The sequence below is a fragment of the Petromyzon marinus genome, chromosome 26 (assembly GCF_048934315.1).
Source record: "Petromyzon marinus isolate PM22_M1 ecotype Great Lakes invasive population chromosome 26, UKy_Petmar_22M1.pri1.0, whole genome shotgun sequence".
Classification (NCBI taxonomy): domain Eukaryota; kingdom Metazoa; phylum Chordata; class Hyperoartia; order Petromyzontiformes; family Petromyzontidae; genus Petromyzon; species Petromyzon marinus.
Window position 1 is genome coordinate 2,234,361 of NC_133692.1, and position 20,359 is coordinate 2,254,719.

General features: G+C 46.4%; 1 protein-coding gene across 3 annotated transcripts; it reads left to right on the forward strand.

Annotated features, from left to right (window-relative positions):
- The first annotated feature begins 1,060 nt into the window (after positions 1-1,060).
- PTS (6-pyruvoyltetrahydropterin synthase) lies at positions 1,061-16,819 on the forward strand. 3 transcript variants are annotated; one of them, XM_076069847.1, is made up of 7 exons: positions 1,078-1,406; positions 6,444-6,523; positions 8,586-8,608; positions 10,212-10,268; positions 11,234-11,304; positions 12,004-12,076; positions 12,826-16,819. In XM_076069847.1, the coding sequence occupies exons 1-7, from the start codon at positions 1,168-1,170 to the stop codon at positions 13,069-13,071; spliced, it is 789 nt and encodes a 262-aa protein (XP_075925962.1). In that variant the 5' UTR covers positions 1,078-1,167; the 3' UTR covers positions 13,072-16,819. The 3 variants fall into 3 exon arrangements, with proteins under 3 accessions (XP_075925963.1, XP_075925962.1, XP_032816923.2); XM_076069848.1 differs by lacking the exon at positions 10,212-10,268 and having other exon boundaries at positions 1,061-1,406; XM_032961032.2 differs by lacking the exon at positions 12,826-16,819 and having other exon boundaries at positions 1,090-1,406; positions 12,004-12,733.
- Positions 16,820-20,359: the final 3,540 nt, after the last annotated feature.

Here is a 20,359-nt window from a genome sequence, read left to right on the forward strand (position 1 = left end):
ACTAGCAAGGATCTACCACGTCTAGCTTCTGAGCCCTGACAATCAACACGTTTAGCATCACTTAGTTTCAGGAATAAAAATGACGTTGGCAAAATTAAATAAAAATTCTTGTAAAAATTAAATTATCAATCTAAACTGCCAGCAGAGAAGACCGATTGGGAAATCCCAGTGTCAGACGGCCGACCGCCTGCTTGCCTGAGTCTTCTGGCCTGTACCGGTGGGTGTGAGTTCTCAAACGACAAAGATGTGTTGTAAAACATATTTTAAAAAAAACTTTTTTTAAACACGCTTTAATGAAATGTACCTTACTAGTAATGAAAGAACTCCACGCGACTCCAGGAAGTGGCCCCGAAGCTTGCCACAACGTAAGGGGACCGTGGTCATTTACAGCCAACGTGAGTTTACCGTGGACAATTAGACCCAAGCTGAAACATAACATATACAAAAGATTGTTTTAAAAAAAAGTATGATAGAAAATAGTATTGTCATCAGTATGACGTAAGTATACCAAGTTTTCAGTCGACACCACATTGGGAAGTGGGTTTAAATTGAGTTACAGGATTTGAGGATGCAACGACAGAGTTAAGCACGTGCAAAATACTGCACGACCGCCTCTAGAGACGGCTTCAGCAGTGACGAGAGCAATGCCACTCATCGGCACAGCACAGAGTAATTTAGATTGTGTCGCCTTAACAGACTGTTGGGGCAAGTGCTGTTAGCGAGTAGCGGCTGTGAAGGCCGGCACGGCACACGAGCGGGTGGGAGGCCAAGCACCACGCCCGGCCGCCTTTGTCTCTCCCCACTGACCATGTTTACACCCCCCCCCCCAAAAGTGTACTAATTTGAGGCCGAGTCGACCTAGGGGAAACCCAGGACCGATTGAGAAGAATCGCAGCTGAATGTTTGTTTGGTGGGCCGTGATGAAGCGGGCAAGGGTAACTAACTCGTGGCCGCCGGATTTCGTAGCGCAGCGCGATTAGCCGCTCCACTACACCGCCTCCCCCCCTCCTCCACACACGCAGCGGCCCCAACCCCTACCACCCCACACGCTCCACTTGCTGCGGCTGCTCCTCGCTCTGCTGCCTCTATCGGCGGCGGCGGCGGCGGCCGAGCGAGCGGCGAAGCCGAGGGAGACTTTTGACCCCGAGCGTCGACGCTCTCGCAGCCATGCAGGCGCATGCGCGTGGGGACGCTGTCGCTCGCCTGTTCCACCACCGCCGCCACCACCACCGCCCGGCCACGACTCCGAACCCACAGCCTCCGACGTGGAAAACCACGCGAGCCTCAATCCTCCTCCTCGGTGGGAAACACGCCTCCGCCATGCAGGCAGCTACGAGTGAACCGAGAGGCAGGATCGCGCGTGTGACCAGGCTAGAGAGCTTTAGCGCTTCGCACAGGCTGCACAGGTAAGCGGCGGCTGCGCGGTGGTGTTGGCGTGGTGGTGGTGGGGGAATATGGCTGCGTCGCACGTGGGTTCGCCTGTTGCGTGCGCGCGCACAGTAAGCACGTGTTCTGCTGCTGCTGCTGCACCCTTTCAGTGGCGTGTGAGCTGCACGCTGCGTCGAGGGCAGGGAGCGTGTCACGTGTGCGGGTGGGCTCTTGGGTTTCAGGACGAGTGGCAGTGTTATTGACGGAACTTGCCGAGTTTGGTTTTCGTTATTCGTTTATTTTTGGGGGGGGGGTTGGATGGACGTGGGTTAAATGTCAGCCTTGAACTTTAACCCTTGAACCGACCGACACGGCTAATCGAGTCACGCGGGGCAATCGTGCCGCTTGTGCTTTTGTGATTTTCTGCCACTGCCCAATCGGCGTCACCAAGGAGGCTGCTGCTCGAAACGAGCCACGCGCCCACGGGGGACCGGCCAAGCTATCGGGGACAATTCATCACGTGACGTTTACCCGTGTCAGCTTTTGTGACAGCCCTCCCCCGCGAGAAGAGATTTACAACCGCACAGGACGAGGGTGAAATCAACCCAAACTATATTTCCGAAGGTAAACACAAAACAAATCCCCGAGCGAGTTAAACGGTGCAGTAAATGACACCACCGCTGCGCGTGTGTGGTGTCTTTCAGTTGATTCCCAGAGTTGGAGTTGTACATCTCTTCGCGGTGGAAGCTCTTCGTGACCTGAAAGCTTGCACCGGCATTTCTGGAGGAACAGGACTGTGTCTTGACCCCACAGTGCGGCACGGGGAGTGTAGTCGCGGTCCTGGTGTAGCCAATGGGGTTAGATTTGTGCAGGCCACGTAAGAGTCAGTGGGAGCCCCTGTGCCCTTCTATTATTTGGTTCGTGTCTGGATCAGTAATCCCCATCCTTTTTGGACTGGTGCATCAGTCAATCCTCAACTTGTTTTCGCAGACAACCATGCACCAATAGCATTAAACCCCACTCGAGATCGTCTGCGGCTGCTCCGTGGCCCACTTCCCACAGCCTTAACGGCCCACAGGTTGAGAATGACAGCTCAGGATTTAATCCAAGTTTGAGAGAGTTGCGCAATATTTATTGTGCCGTGTTAATATCTCAAAACAGCAAACCCAATTCATTATTAAAAGTACAAAAACAGAAACATTGCCTTAAAATGGGTAAAGTATATACAGTACCAGGTGATGATTTCGACATGCCCCTAGCACATAGATTACACAATGTAGCTTCACTTTGTAACCAATTGCAATGTCATTCAAAGCTAAAATATAGATGGCATAATAGTGACAACCCTGGACTAATGAGCTGCTGAACATTGGATAAACATCGGTAGCCATGTGTTCTCTGACCAAATGCCAGTGTCGTGCCAACTTCAAGCAAATTATACGATTTATATTGGCCCAAAATACAACCATAATGCATCCAACAATGGCCCAATAATGCCGGTTGGGTAAGGAGTCGTAGATATTTGGAAAGAGACGGAGATTTAAACCTGGCCAGAGAAAGACAAATGGGGCCCACGAAAACGAAAACCCATTCCCACAAACCCCTTTAAAGCTCCTTACGGATATAAAACTGCGGCCTCATACAGCCCCACGAATTCACGTTCACCACTGGCCACGTTGACTCAACGGTCCGATTGGGATGTTTTTTTCAACTGAAGCAACATTGAAATTCAGCAGCGGCGCCGCAATACATTTATGATCACGCTGTACGTAATCTCCTTTCTCGACCTCACTTGCATCTCCCCCGCTCGTTCAATTCCTCCCCACTCCCCTAAATAATCCCACTGCCCCCCCACCCACTCCTCGCCTCATTTTGCCCGCCCCACCCTACTCTAATTAATCCCTCCCCTCCACACCCCCCCCCCCCCCGATTCCACCCCTTAATAGGCCTGCCCTCGATCTCCCTTCTGCCACTCTCCTCATTCAACCCTCTCTGCCTCTGCCATCGCTCCGCGATAGCTCACAATTAAGTATTTTTTTTCTTAAATGTAAACAGTTTAACCTCTTCCGTACGCAGTGCCGCAGTACATTGCCAAACCCTGTAAAGGCGTGGGGTGACCTTGGTAAAGCAGTGGATAGACCTTCGCTAATCATGATGTTCATTTCAAAATGTCACATTTAATATACGGTATTGCCGTGGGGTCTTGGTGAGCAGACTGGACATTCAATCCAGAGGTCTCTGGTTTAAATGCCCGGTGCGTTATGCATTGGTAGACACCGCAGTCGATCGGCAGGCCACGTGTGGCGTGTAAAAGCGTGGGTACCTCGTCCACGACATCTAGCCAGCTTGGAATATGTTAACATACCCAATAGAGAGGCTCTCTAGAGCTCCCTCTAGCGGAGGCCCTTCAGGCGACAGTGGCATGAGCGAGCAGTTACAGGGCGATGTCTGTACATTGCCTTTTTATGACATGACTTCAGCTTGCAATGCGCCGCACAATATTCGCTCCTTCTCGAAGAGACGGAACGACTCGGAGGTGTAAGGAACCCCCTAGTAGCCGGCTACCAACGGCTACCCAAGCGCTGCAGTCCTCAATATATTAAGGCATTATCAGCAAACATTCATACGGAAGGAAAAATGGAGACGAGTTCACGTTTTTCTGTATGGCACCTTGACGCCAACAGAGCTCAGCAACGTGTGGTATCCACCAACAGGCCACTGCATAGCCACCACCGCCCCCGTTGGTGAGGTATAGTACGGTGTGCCATTGCCATGAGACAGAGGTGTTCCATTCTTTATATGGATTACTTTTATTTTGTTTATGGAAAAAGTAATGCAGCTTACTTGATGGAACGGTAGACAGGAAAAGTAACTAAAGTTGGACTGAAATGGGAAAAAAAGTCTGATTACCATATGTGGTCATCTTCATTCTACAAGTCAGGCTGCATTGAGAAAAATCAACGTGGTGTCCACTTATGTCATTACGTTCCCTCCATCACGTAAAATATGACCTCCGGGGGGGGGGCTTGTTAGCTAATTTCCGAGTTGGCTTGCCTCGTTTTGAGAATGGGGACGACAGAAGGAGCACTCTGAATTTAGTCGACTGCTGCCACTGCTTTTTGCTTTCACGGTTGTGCTGTACAGCTCTGTCCGATGTGCGTTTTCGGGGTTTGTACGAAGTGTTGTTCAGCATGACGCCAGACATTTCCGCTCTCAGCAGTTGTCTTGCTCAATCGGAATCATAATCTTTATTTATCCTGGAGAAACCCTAAGATGCCCAGCAGGATCGGGTCAGAAATAAAAAAAAAGTTCTGCTACAGTTCAACGTAGAAGAAGCATGCACAAACACACACATATTCACGTGTGTGAGTTGAACGGAACCTTACTCTTTGGTTCTATTGGGTAAAGTCACATAGGTGAAAATAAAATAACAAATAAATTAACAAAAAATCACGACGTTTCGACCACAACACAAGCGGCCTTCAGGTGAAGGGACGAGACTGTCAGGAGGACAGCGCGACTTTACCCAATAGAACCAAAGAGTATGTATCCTAGCAGTCACGAAAGCTTTAAATCTAGAATTGAACGGAGCCTGATTGATTAGCAGGGTGAGTGTTCTGACGTCAGGACGCACAGCCCCGATTGGCCTTGGCAGTCCCCCACCCCCCCCCAGCAGCTGTGACACGGTCATGTCAATCAGTTGGAAATTTCCACCTATCAGTGGAATTATGCAAAAGCCCCGTATTCTGCAAAGGGCAGAAAGAACACAGCCTCTTGAACTGTCTGCGTGCTGCATCTCGCTAGGGGATGAATGGCAAAGGATTTTTCGCCAAGTTTTTGGACGAAAACTACCGTTAACAAAAAAGGCCCATTGAGAACAGGAAATGGAAGTCCATGGATAAATAAGCCAATTAATTACTGGTGAACTTGCCCAAATTGAACGATTTACTATAAATTGTGACTGTGTGGGAATGGAAATAGATGTTTAGGCTTAGCTATGAGTAGGTAAGAGGTAAAGGCGCAGCCCCTGCCATTTGCTTTCTCATGCCACTGTTGGTGGAAGGGCCTCCACTGGAGGCGTTATTTTGGCTCTACTATTCTACGCTGGCCGGACATCTGGCAAGAGGTGAGAGAACCCACAACCTGGTGTACCCACTTAGACAGCTCGGCAGACACGTCATCAGAACATCATGAAAAAGGTTACAAACGAGATGGGGCTATTCAGTCCATCCAGCTCATTAGTGGCAGTAAACAACAGGAAGCTGGCAGGCAGCCAAAAATTGCCATGCTTTGTGCTCTGCCTATTAGAGGGGTGAGGGAAGGGAGATACTTTCTATAGTCCTAATTGAGCAATTTGAGGGTATTTTTCCAATTTTGCCAAATTTGGACCATCACGTCGGCATACAATGGCCTACTCTTAGCAAAGAAAAACAACGTGGGATCTTTAACATCCACTGTGAAGCAGACGGGGCATATATATTTATGGTTGTTACATGCAACGCAGTATTAATCAGGGCGGCCGCTGGATTTTGAACCGCCAAACGCAGCTCTCCGCCGGGCAGCGTCTGCTGTCGCCCCTTTTCACGCGTGGCAGAGGCCGGGGCATTGGAAGAAATTTGTCAATGGTTTCAACTGCAACTCCGGGAGATCAAAGCGATTGAGCCCTGGATTGAAAGCCGGGTGCGAAAACTCTGGCTGTCACCTGATGACGCTAGTTGTATTTACTGGCGAAACATCACGATACTCGAATTGTAAAAGTTGTGGGTTTACTCTCCCAACACACCGGTGTGCTGTACTGGTAACAAATTGGCACGTTTTGTTTACGTGACAAACCTTTTTAATTGGCTGTGTCGGGTGGTGGCGGGTTTATGGACGCATTCATACTTACGCTATCTAACCCAAAAACCTCTGATGGATGAGCCATGTGTGTCAGCCGTTGCATCGGCTATGCTATGAATAGCGTGCTTTATTTTGTATGCCCTTGCTGAGCGACAGCTGTCATATATATCCACAGAGAACGTATATTTTGTTTTTTACACTGCAAACCTCTGCTTGTCTGTTCAATCTCAATGCAGCCCACTGCTCTCGGATGATGAAAACCTCAAAATATTCGGAAAGTGCAACAACCAGAATGGCCATGGCCACAACTATAAAGGTACCGTTGGAGGTTTGGATTAATTTGCAATGCACATATTTGCTGAGATATTTCTGGGAATTACACTAAATTACACGATGTACTCTGCAACATCGTGGCAGAGTAATTTTTTTTCTTGTTTATGACCCACTTAATATTAGTTTTCATAAGAACCTAACAAAATATCAATTGCACCGTATAGAATCTGTTATTAATTGCATCAAAATAATGCCCTCGTGGTCTAGGTGTGGCTTTACAGTGCCTTATCAGTCAACATGTTAACACGTAAATTTTACGTATATTTCATATCATGATTACAATATTAACTCAATCATCCAAGGGCAGATGATCCAGTTTGCAGATTAACCGTGCTTGAAATAAAAAAAATGTCTACGCGCTCTGTTTAGATTATAGCTTGTCCCTACTTGTCGCGGGCCCATCACTCGGTGCACTGCATCAACCGATTTCTCGAAAAAGCAATCGAAACAGACGACACATTCTAAACAGATGACACATCCATGCTACACATCTCACTTTCCTTACACTTGCTATTCACGTTTTCATCTGGTTCAAGCCTCCCCCCCCCCGTTATCCCAGATGATTGAGATTTGACTATTATCGTGGTTATTATATATGCAAAATCATTCTGGTTTATGAAGATTCTAATTTGTGTGGGGGGGCATTAACACCCGAGACCTTTACATCATGCACCGTGTCTTGAGCTGGAACCGCCGGCATTATTTACTACCATTAAAACTTCCACGAGCACGTTCACATAACTCACAGTGATATACTATTGTACAGGTTCCAAACAACCCTGCCACGAAAAGGCATTGAAATACACAGCCTGTCTGATGGCATATCACACTGAGCTTACAAACGAGATGTAAAGCTGATAATAGGTTTCTCCCCTTTTTTCTGGCACCAAAACAGGTGTTCAAATATATATTTTATTATTTTATTGTTTCCCTTCAACGTGATTTTATCGAAAGAGCTAAGAATATGAATTACTGCAGTTCCGAAAGCTTTAAATACAAATTTAGGTGTTAAAATGTTAAAACACCAAACTGAAACATTTTACAAGGAATCCTGTCAGTTTCAAAGACAAAGCATATATTATCAGTGTGTTTTTTTTGCATTCTGACCACAAGCATTGTGGTTAATGCAGACATGATTCCTTGTAAAAGGTTTAAGTTTGGTGTTTTAACATCTTAACACAGCTGTTTTGTTGCCATAAAAAAGGGGAAAACCTATTCTCATAGTTTGGTACTGGCAAAGGACGTCCCATGATGTAGATGTAAAGCTGCTTTTGTTTTTTCACCTAGCGCAAAGCACAAATTGTCAACTTGTGTGGCCTAATTCTCTGCTGTTGTAGAATCACACGCAAAAAAAAACTACAATTAGCCAAGGCCCTTTTAATATTGTTTTCATCTGTGACTTTCCACGATTTTTTTACCGCAAAAAAGTGGGAGTGAATTTGCGGTATAACCCCGTGTTATAATACGGTTCCCCATGTTCACCCCCCACACTGCTGTGGATACGAGCAGCTTGATTGTTTTTCCAACGCAATGAAATTTAGAATATTGCATTGTGAATTTGGAACTTCTTTCGCACCATACGTAGCCAACCGTGCTAATTGGATGTGCGGAGGAAGGACAACGAACTTAACACAAAAATCAGTTCTAAAGAAATTAGTTTTAAATCTTGATTTAAAAGTGCACAACTCCAGTGAATTCTTAATATCAGAATGAAGACCACGTTTATGCAGATTATCGTTTTTTGCCAGAGTGATGGACCAAAAATGTAACAAGTAGTTAAAATACGGTATAAATCCCTCTGCTCAAAATTATTTTTCAGTTAATGAGCATTATATTATTGGTTCTTTCGGTAAAGTCACGTAGGGAAACAATATTATTTCGGTAAAGTCACAAGGGAAACAATAAAATAATAAAAATATAAAACAATATTTTTATTATTTTATTGTTTCTCTTCTACGTGACTTTACCGAAAGAACCAAGAATATGAATCCCTGCAGTCGCGAAAGCTTTAAATCAAAATTTAATGAGCATTGTTTTTTTTTCAGTTGAAGTCACTGTGCGTGGAAAGGTAAGTGATAACAACAATATAATCATTTACAGACCTCTTGTCAAATTTCTGCTGGATTGATGCCACGTGAGGGGGATTATTTGTGTGTTTGACCATACTTCACCAAGCTACTCAATATGGGTTGGTGATGTGGGGATGCCCAGGACGGTTCAGATTGTCACTCGCCACTGATGTCAGCCGTGACCGGGAATTGATATCAGAATGCCGGGTTCACGGAACAGTGCGCTAACCACGATGCCACTGCTCTATCCATCACATTAATAGCCGGGCTGCTTTACAGCTCCATGAACTGCGTGCTTGGCGGACCCCACAGTGGTTGGTGGGCACCTGAGTGCGGGTCGGGTATTTTTACTAAGCCGCAGCAACCTGCATGGTGAAATATGGTCACATATCTTTCTCCCAATGACAGTGCAGCCTGCAGCTGATCGAACCATACGCGTGACGCGTGGTGGATGTATGAGTAAGCGATAAATTGCAGGATACCTTAATTTGAAAAGTGTTACATACGATGCATAGACTCCATCTGATCATTAAATCTGGCGAAAGCCAGATTTGTGGCTATCGCCTGATGAAGCAAATTTTTGATCACTGGCCAAACGTCGTATTTGAATTGTAAATGTTGTGGGTTTACTCTCCAACAAACCGGTGTGCTGTACTTGTAACGAATTGGCACATTTTGATGGCGTGACAACCCTTACTAATTGGCTGTGTCGAGTCGTGGCGGGTTTAATGACTGAACTGCTGGCCCCTGTAGTCTGGATCTCCCTTTTCCAGTGTGAGGCCCCTAGCCCTGCTTAAGTCCAGACTCAGGTCTTTCCCGTTGAACTCGGAGAAGTAATTGAAAGAAATACATTTGTAAATGATCGTCATCAATGATGGTGAGGAGGAAAGGGGAGAACTCCAGACTCGTGAAGTATGGAGAGTCTCTGGTCGTTATAGAGGAGGATAATGATGATTCAAGTCTCTGTGTGAATCAAACATAGATTTTTCAGGTTCGAGAGTTGATTGGATAGAGTTCCCAGCTCGCATTAAGGCCTGTCAGAACACATGGCAATGTACAACACTGTGAATGATTTAAAAGCAACCACATGTATCTTTTGATTTAAAGCTTTCGTGACTGCAGTAATTCATATTCTTAGTTTTTTCGGTAAAGTCACGTTGAAGGGAAACAACAAAATAATAAAAAATATATAAAACAATAAAAAATTCTCACGACGTTTCGACCATAACTCAAACGGTCGTCTTCAGGTGTGTTGGTTTGCATAAATTTATTTGTAAACGGCGCATTTATTTATTTATAAAAACGTTAGCGCCACGCGCAACGATTTGGCAGTTTATTTCGGCGCTAACGTTTTTATAAATAAATAAATGCGCCGTTTAAAAATAAATTTATGCAAACCAACACACCTGAAGACGACCGTTTGAGTTATGGTCGAAACGTCGTGAGAATTTTTTTTATTGTTTTATATATATTTTATTATTTTGTTGTTTCCCTTCAACGTGACTTTACCGAAAAAACTAAGAATACACATGTATCTTTTTATTATCATTGACATACATTATTGGCAAGTGCATTCTCATGTTAAGCTTCTCCTTTGTTTAGATTGACCATGCCACTGGAATGGTCATGAACATTGTTGACTTAAAAGAGGCTATGCAAGTGAGTATACTGTAGTCCGGTAATATTTTACACTTTTCTTTTAAATCATCAGCAGTCATGATTCTTTCCACTGCTGGATGAAGGCCTCTCTATGCCGTCGCCATCCCTCACAGTAGCTTGTGGTGTCTTAGTTACCACGCTGGAGTTGCCCTCCATAGGTCGCTGGTTGGAGCATGTCTATTAAACCCCCCTGCACACTCTGCCTCTTGTGGTGTGGTAAAATGTGAGTACTCTCACCTCTTCCAAGATGTCTTGCCAGCGTGGAAGAGTAGGCCAAAAATACCTTCTAGGGGTACTCTCTCGAACCCTCTGTCGTTGGTGCCCCTTCTGCCAGCATTGGTGTGAGCGAGTAATTGCAGGGCTACACCTTTTACCTCTGTGCAGTGACGTGTATGGAGTCACTCTAGTGTAGCGCCATTTACCGAGAGAACAGTGGAACTGTATGTGTAAAGCCTCTCTCTAACGCCAGAGTGAGTATGGCATGGAAGGGCTCCCGAGGGTGCATAGTCCTGGTGACAGTGAGAGAGAGAGAGGTCGGGTGAGGACGTGACAGTCTGGGTGAACCCGAGAAGGCATGTGAACTGACGAGGTGGCAAGGGGGGCCCAAAAGGAGGTGAGAGGGACACGTGATGTGGGGCCAGAGTCTTCGGGAAGGATCTGGAAATGGGCGTGGCCAAGGGCGGTGCCCGGCCATGCCGCGGCCCATAAAGGCCGAGTCCCAAGCCCCGATCGGGGCTGTCTCTGGGAATGGAACCCGCCGGGCTACGTCTTCGATCTTCGGTCTTCGCGCACGGCATCGTGGACCAGGCAGTGTGCTAACTGACCTGGTCCGAGTATTTAGTTACCCTGTTGTGTTCACAGTAAACGTGTTGCCTCCACGTTCGAGTGTGCGCCTCTGTGGAACCCACTACACCTATATAATGGTTTCAGTGTACTAACCTGCAATGTTTTTGGCTCGTCTGCAGAGAGCTATAATGAACCCAATGGACCACAAAAATCTGGACAAGGATGTGCCTTATTTTAAAGACGTTCCAAGGTAATGCAATATTCACATTAGCCTTGTAATAGTGTAAGTGCATGCACACGGTATAATATTTTTTGCGTGATGGCGCAAGTGCTGTGTGTACATTAGCCCTTCAGTAACCATGGATGTCAGAAACGGATTAAAGGCCATTTAATGCATGCATGCGTCTACATAAAAGGAATGGATGAAATGTATGTGTTATGTTTCATGCATTCAATTATGGAATACATTATCTTGGTGGCTCTTGTTTTAAAACTAGATGTTTAATAAAACATGGGTTTTTTTCTTAGTCCTGTAGCTGAGAGATGTGTGCCCTCTGCATTTATTGTAAAGTACTGCACTTGAGGTACAAAAAGCCGGGACATGCGAAGACAATAGAAGATTCCCAGTACTGGAAGATGGGAAAGGGACATGTCAACATGTCATCCTGAGTGGTGGATTATTAGGCAACTGACAAAAATGTTACTTTTATTGTGCCAGGAAGACGTGTGTGTATATATATCCCAAAACGGCTTCCTCAAAATGGGAAAAATCAGGACAGGTGGCAACCCTATCTTGTGACACTGCGGTAGTGCCCAATGGCAATTTGAACATTTATCTTTGTATTCTTGGTTCTTTCGGTAAAGTCACGTAGAGGGGAACCAGGAACATGAATCCCTGCAGTCACGAAAGCTTTAAATCAAAATGTATCTTTGTGTTTTAAATTGACAGCACAACTGAAAACGTGGCGGTGTTTGTTTGGGAGAACCTGCGGAAGCTTCTGCCGGAGGGCTCCCTCTTTGAGGTGAAAATCCACGAGACTGACAAGAACGTGGTGGTCTATCGCGGCGAATGAGCTGCGTGGTGCCACGGCCTCGAAGCAACTCTGCAAACGCCCCGACTCCCCCCTGGCCCCCACACCGAGCACACACACACACAGCACACACACACGTAGTGTCCTGGCGGGGGATCGCCTGGCACGATGGGTTTTAATCCTAGGAAGAAAGTCACCCCACGGTTTCCCGGTGCCAGGAGAATGGCCGGCCCTCGCGGGACAAGTCACATTGCGGTGCCCCTGAGTTGGCCTAAAATTGTATCGGCACAAAAAAGTTCACAGGGCCAGCCGCAATGAGTCATTCACGACATCAGGAGGGGCTGGAGTGGACTATTAAGCGAGAAGAGCAGACCATGAGGTCAGGGGATCGCAGCGCCATGATCCCCCCCCCCCCCGACCCCCATACGGAATAAACACTCGCAGTGTGTATATTCGCCAGCCGGGCGTCATTCCGGATTAACAAGGGTAATAAATAAATGGGCTGTAATCACAGGCGCACGATTGGCCGCGCGGTACAACAAGTGAGGGTGATAAATAAAAGCGTGTAAAAAGGGAGCCTGAGGCAACTCCTGAGGCACACAGGCTCGCGTTAAGAGATAATCGCCCGCAGGTGCGAGCGCGTCCGTACCCCCCCCCCCCCCCGCGTTAGCTGTGATGTGCACGGGTGTGTGGTTTAACTCGGTGTGGCTACGAGCTAGTAGCACGAGTGTGTCCCTCAGGGCGCTAGCGCGGGGGGCACGATCACTCGGTCGGCGGGGGCCCGGCGGGAGCCAACCGGCGCGGTGGAGGAGGGAGCAGGACGGGTGGACGTCGCGCGCCCCACCTGCCTAGCGAGGGCGGTGGGTGGGGTGGACGTCAGGCCCCACAGCTGCAGCGTGCAATGGCCGAAACAAGAAAAAATGTGCGTGAGCCTCGTTCTTTGCACTGTTGTCATTCGCCGGATGATTTTATCGTGCGACTTTTAGACAGTTAGAGCACCAGGTACGTACAGTCCTGTGATGCATTGCAAATGTTGTACTGTGTTTTAATGATTTTTTTACACACTTTTATTTTAAAAAGTGTGTAAAAAAATCTCTCCCTGTTTATATTTTTTCAAATATTTTACGCTTAATGTCTTCGGGTCTACGAAGCCTAAACGAGCTGACATTTTGTACACAGGCTCGCCATCACGCATGGCAATTCAAGGTTTATTTTAATATTAAGGTCACAGACCCCTCTGTGTTATACTTTACACGTTTTAGAACACTGATGTGGGGCCTGAAGCCAAATGCTGCGTCAAATCGACGGCTAGAAAGGGCCATTCTGGCAAATTGGAAAGACCACGAAACCTCCCTTTGTGGAAGCCGTGGCATTGCACCCTTCTTGCCCTTGCGGGAACAGAACATTGAAGCCACAAGCAGCTTAAAGGCAGGGAGCAGGAGCTCGAAACCAGGCGTATGTAAGTTCATGCAAGGCCAATTGTGCTTAAAACTTATTGTTTTGTTCCCCCCTTAAATGCTCCTTAATAATAACAAAATAGGCCAAAATGAATGGCTTCAAACCAAAGACTAGGCTCAACATTGAGCAAGCTCAGCTCCACTCAGCAATACATTGGTGAACAGTTAAGTAATTTCCATAGAATTCCAAACTGATATCGCTTCTTTACATAGCAGTCTGCACTGGCTGGCAAGCGTTTAATAGCCTTTAAATGAGCACATTGACCAGATTGGACCTGCACATCTTTTAATTTGGACACTGCATTAACAACAGTTTCCCAAGGGCATTGGGAAGTGGCCCGTTGCAGACACAACTGCTATATATGGTACTATTAATGTTGGTAATAGTACTCTTTGTCACACTATGGTCCGTGTGCATCCTTTTTAAAGCTATCCGCAGGTCCGCAAAGGTTGGCAACCATTGTCAGAGAAGTTAAGACATCAGAACGCCTCATGTCTGCGACCCTGTCGTGGGTAAGCACATTTATTTGGCAAGAGGAGTTTTCTTATCATTCTTCAAGTAACTTAGTATTTATTTGCAATAATAGTGAATACTAGGATTATTTTTTTCTGTAAAACTTCTCTTGTCGCCTTGGGTAATATATGAATCGTTGTGTCATAGCGTTTGTTGCTGGTAAAAGTACTGTTTGTCACACTATGGTCCGTGTGCACAAATAATAAAGTGGACACAGCAGACTCCCACCAGCATGTTTTGAACATTGCACAACGCGTCATTTTGCAAAACACATTGAGCAACTCGATGTTACGCCGGCCCTGTCAGTGGCCTTAACGATTTGTCAATTGTGCAGTGTTTGAACAGCCGTACCGCAGTCGCTGTGCTTGCTGCGCCCGGCATGCCCAGCACACATTCGCCACTCTCTGCCCGTGTGTGCCGTGTGTGTGTGCCGTGTGTGCACATTTATCGATGCTAACACTACTTGCTAGGCCTATGCTGGTGTAAGGCACGTGCCCTTTGTACCCGCATGTCAGCGCGTGTTTGTGTTGGCATATCGTTACATTTTTTGGGGTGATCTGTTTGGTTTCTTAATGGGAGAGCAGTTTAGATGTTCTTGAATGTTCTGTCTCTCTCTCTCTCTCTCCCTACTCCCCAGCTTCAGAGTGCTTTGCATATGTGCTTTTTTTAGCGTTCATGGCTGACGTCACACTCAATACACAAACCGAGGATTTGTTTTCCTTTGGGGCCTAAACACCTAAAACGCTGTGCCACACTAAACGTGTACAAACAGCATGCCCGCCGACGGGCAGCGCTTTCTTACCGGCATCATGCAAAACCACGAAAGGAGGAGGCATCCAAGCGGGGTAACGTTTGCAAAAACGTGCGGACCCCTCGAGAGGAGACTTTGAAAGGGGAAGAAAACACTAACCAGAGCAGAAACACAGTCAAATAAGTGACAGAAACACAGTCAAATAAGTGACAGAAACACAGTCAAATAAGTGACAGAAACACAGTCAAATAAGTGACAGAAACACAGTCAAATAAGTGACAGAAACACAGTCAAATAAGTGACAGAAACACAGTCAAATAAGTGACAGAAACAGTCAAATAAGTGACAGTAACACAGTCAAATAAGTGACAGAAACACAGTCAAATAAGTGACAGATAGCAGAAGGGCAAAGTTTTTTAAATAAATGGGGAAGAAAGTTAGACAACAATTAACGAACTAACCAATATAGTTTGTTTTATATAAAGCAGAGAAAAGATAGTCACAATCTCATCTCGCTCACTTGGTAAAGCTTCCCTTTATAATTTATTAAATTATTCTCACTACCATTGATTAATGTGCACGTGATTGCGAAGCAGATGTGATGGGGCCTGAATATGCCTAGACCTGAATCTTGGTTGTCATGTGACGATATTTTGTATGACATGGTGAAAATATGTAATTGTATTCGTGTATTAGGCTGTCATATGAAGTATGTCTTAAACACAGTGTTATCTTGTCAATGTGACGATAAATTTCGATTTAAAGCTTTCGTGACTGCAAGGATTCATCTTCTTTGGTTCTTTCGGTAAAGTCACGTAGAATGAGAATAAAATAATAAATTAATAAAATAACACAATAAAATTCTCACGACGTTTCGGCCACAACACAAGTGGCCTTCTTCAGGTGAAAGGAACAGACCTGTCGGGACGACAGAGCTTCGATGAACGTTGTTAAGATTCGTAGCGTCTTTTTAAGCTGGTTTAGAGACGTGAGGCACCTTGACAAAGGGGTTTACATATCAAACAGGAGAATTTAGCATTGAAATAGCTGAGTGATTAGCTTGTGACTGGTCATAGAAATAACTATGTTAAAGTCAAAGCTTACACATCCACAACGTTCATTGAAGCTCTGTCGTCCCGACAGGTCTGTTCCTTTCACCCGAAGAAGGCCACTTGTGATAATAAAGTATTAAAGCTTTCGTGAGGTGGTCCTTTTTTGAGCTGCCGTTTTGTATGTGTAAGATGTGCGTGTTTGAGCTGCCGCTCTCGCTCTGGCCCCTCCCCCCCTCCAACCGTATTTCCTATTTAAGCTTCTGTTCATCCCCCCCCCTCTCTCTCTGCCTCCCTGTCCGTCTTTCCTCCCTCCTTACCTCTTGGTGGACTTGTATATGTATTTCTACTGACCGTGTACCTCGTATTTTTCATTCTATCTATGCTGGTGTGTGCAATCCAAAGGTTGAACACGAAATTTAACACTCTTCTGAAATTCGTGGTCCGCCAGGAAGTGTTTAACTGTGTTGTTGGCCTGACTGGATGTGCTTCACATAATGTTTTTTCAGGTTTGTTGAATTCTCGTCTCTCATCTTTTTGTTGTATTTACCTCCGTGATTTGTTCTTGACACCTGATGAAGATCGCTTGCGTTGTGATTGAAACGCCGTGATTGTTTTACGTGACTTTACCGAAAAAACCAATGAGTAAGGCCACTTGTGTTGTGGCCGAAACGTCGTGAGAATTTTATTGTGTTATTTTATTAATTTATTATTTTATTCTCATTCTACGTGACTTTACCAAAAGAACCAAAGAAGAATGTGACGATACTCTATTTTTCTAAATATATTGGAAAATATTGATACGTTATGCTCACGTGATTGCTTTAAATAATATATTAAATATTTATTGAAAAGATCTGTAAAATTACCTTGAAAAATGTATTTGTGTCGTAATTATAACGTTTTGTGATTAAATGGACAATTATGATTAAATGTATGATTAAAAAAATGGGGTTATTTCAAGTGGTACCTGTAAACTTTGTTTACTGATTTAGCCGGGCGGTGGTGGCTATGCACGTGACCTGTGGTCCAGCCCTGTGGAGGAAGTGAAGTTTGGTGGATCACACGAATGTCTGAAACTCGCTGAACCTCAGGATGAAAATATTTAATAGGTTCCAAATATATCTGCCTTGAAATGGATGTCCAAGACGTTAATGGTAAGGCTAAGGGGGTACAGTGTTATCTTCGATGGACCAAAATTAGTTCGAAACATTTTCACTTTTAAACAACATTTATCTCTCTCTCGCCTAAACATTGATGTTTAATTTATGTTGCACATTATCGACATTTAAGGATAACAACATGTCTCGGACCACGTTTGTGAACACAAGGCAGATCTGAAACACGGTAGGACCAATACCTCTGCCGTTGCCGATCATTGTTTTAACGCTGTGGGCTCACACGAAGTAGATTTTTCCAAGACGGAGGTACTCTGCAAACCTACCGGCTACCTTCAGAGATTTGTTCATGAAGCCATCCAGATATATAAACACAGCCACAACTTCAACCGACAGGATGGGGTACAAACTGAGCAATCGTTGGAAGGATGTTATTAACCAAGTAAAGTCTTAACTGACTGTGATGTTTCCATCCTACCTGCCTATGTCAGCTGTTATTTCATGCTAATCCCTCACATTAACATAGCCACTTCCGTGCCCTCGTCTAGGAGTCCGCTCTCCTATCTTACAGTTACATGCTGATTTCTCACATTAACATCACTAGCCCCGGCCACTTCTTTATGACCCTTGGGGCTACACCCATTTCAAACCTTTTAAAACAGTCTGCCTCAGCAGCAGACCACGCTTTCCCACCTGATGACGGACGCTTGTGTTGCGTTATTTTATTTTCTACCTACGTGACTTTACCGAAAGAACCATTGAGTATGGATTCCTGCAGTCACGAGAGCTTTAAGTCAGATTTAAGGTCAATACTGAAGAGGTACTCAACCAAGAAGCGTCAAAATTATGTTTCGTGTGAAATAATAAATTGGGGGTGGGGGGGGTGTAGGAGTGTGTGCAGTAGGAACCCCCACATCTCGAGTGGGATTCCTAGCCACAGGCAATGTCTGGTGAGCCAGATGCGGATGCTCGAAGCACGAATTAAACATTTATAAATCTCCGGTGTGCGACTCTGGTCACTCAGAACGTGATATTTAATGTATGACTATACTCTGCCCGATTCACATACGAAGGGAGGCATCTTATCTTACAAGAGCGCCTTAGCACGAGGTGCTTTGCATCGTTTTAAAAGCGGTAACAAAAACAGGGTGGCTTGAGATGGCGTGGGCGTGCAAGGGCCGAGGAACGAGTTGACCGTAACAGAGGACACGTGGGGGGGGGGGGGGGTTCAGGGCCTGGGAGGGATGGGAAGGAGTGGAGGGGCGACGAGAGGAAGGCAATGGGCAAGAGAGTAAAAGAGCTCCGCTTGGAGAGAGCAGACGTGACAGCGACGCACTCTGCGACTCCTGGCGCAATCATCGGTCTCGACTGCCTCCACGTGAAATTCCAGTCGCGGCTCTACATCAGCGTCAGCCGTACGGAGAAGAGGAAGAGGTGGTGGTGGTGGTTGTGAGTGCTTCCTGCACTGGTTCTGGGTCCACAACGCCCTCTCCACTGCACGCACCCCTCAAACCCGCACCGACTGACGTTGCTCAGTGTGTGGTGAAATGCCACAGTGACTAACGCGGGATGTAATACCCCCACTGTTGGGGCGAGGGCTTGGTGGATCACACACGTTCCTGAAACTCCAAAGCCCGCTTGGCCGTGAGGTGCCCAGGAGATGGCAGCAGAGCAGATGGATGGAATCAATCTGTGCGGCGCTTTCGAGTGTGAATTCGTTGCATGCGTGGGCCTTCCTCGGAGTGCAGCACGCTCTTTCCGCGTGCTGGCCACTCTTTAGTGGACTCTGCCAATCGTTTCCAGCGAAGAAGCGGCCTGAAGAATGGTTGAGACTTTGATGAGGATTTTTCGATACACTAACTTAGCGATGATATACGAATCAAAACGTATTGATTCCCTACACACGCGGTTCAATACGTGTGTCGTAAGCTGATTAATGATGGGGTTTTTTTGTATATAGATTTAATCGATTGTGGACGCAACGCTACACATCCTTGCATGCCAGTGCTGCTTTCACAGGGTGCTGCATAGCGATAGCTGCCACCGGGGGTCCCCTAGGCTCAGACTGCCAAAGGATGCCTTACGTGCACTGCATGGGAGGTGCGGTATACATACGTTGCGAGCGACGATGATGATCATGATGCTGTCGGCGACCTGGAACACTCGTTTCTGAATTCAAAGTCGTATTTTATGTTTTAATGAAGGATGTTTAAACTGTATCCAACGGTTAAACCAATGTACTAAATGTTTTTTTCAAAAACCACCTACGAAAAGTAACCTTGACATTGGGTACATTTGTGTCACCCCGTGTAAATAAATGCGAGGTTTCTTTAAGATATTAATGTTTTTTTTCCTCGTCCTTTTTACTTTATGCTGAGATTTGGTATAGATTTGGACTCTGGAAGTAACTACATATTTATATATAGCTCTCATTTTAAAATATGTTTTCCAATGTCTCTCATCGTGTTTAATGCTGCAATGCACTGTATTCACTGTCAGGAAATAGTGACCACTCTCACGAATATTTATAAATACTACCTAGACAGGGTGCTGTGTAGAGTGGCAGCACTGTGGTTAGTGCATAACACTGCGGAACCAGTGACCTGAGCTGAATTCCCGGCCACGGCCAACATCAGTGGCAAGTGGTGACTGAACCCAAGCTGCCCCTCCCCCACCTGCCCCTTGTTCAAGAACCCACACCAAACCCACGCTCACCAAACCCACGCTCGCCAAACCCACGCTCACCAAACCCACGCTCGCCAAACCCACGCTCACCAAACCCACGCTCGCCATACCCACGCTCGCCAAACCCACGCTCGCCATACCCACGCTCGCCAAACCCACGCTCGCCAAACCCACGCTCGCCAAACCCACGCTCGCCAAACCCACGCTCGCCATACCCACGCTCGCCAAACCCACGCTCGCCAAACTCACGCTCGCCAAACCCACGCTCGCCAAACCCACGCTCACAAAACCCACGCTCACAAAACCCACGCTCGCCAAACCCACGCTCGCCAAACCCACGCTCGCCAAACCCACGCTCACAAAACCCACGCTCGCCATACCCACGCTCGCCAAACCCACGCTCGCCAAACCCACGCTCACAAAACCCACGCTCGCCAAACCCACGCTCGCCAAACCCACGCTCACAAAACCCACGCTCGCCATACCCACGCTCGCCAAACCCACGCTCGCCAAACCCACGCTCGCCAAACCCACGCTCGCCAAACCCACGCTCGCCAAACCCACGCTCGCCAAACCCACGTTCGCAGAAGGGTGGCGATGGATTGGCATTCACCTCATGCCACCTATCGGTTCCACGCCGGGGACACCGAAGATCCAGTGAACCGCAATCTCCGCACTGCTGTTTAGGGAGTCTCGGTGC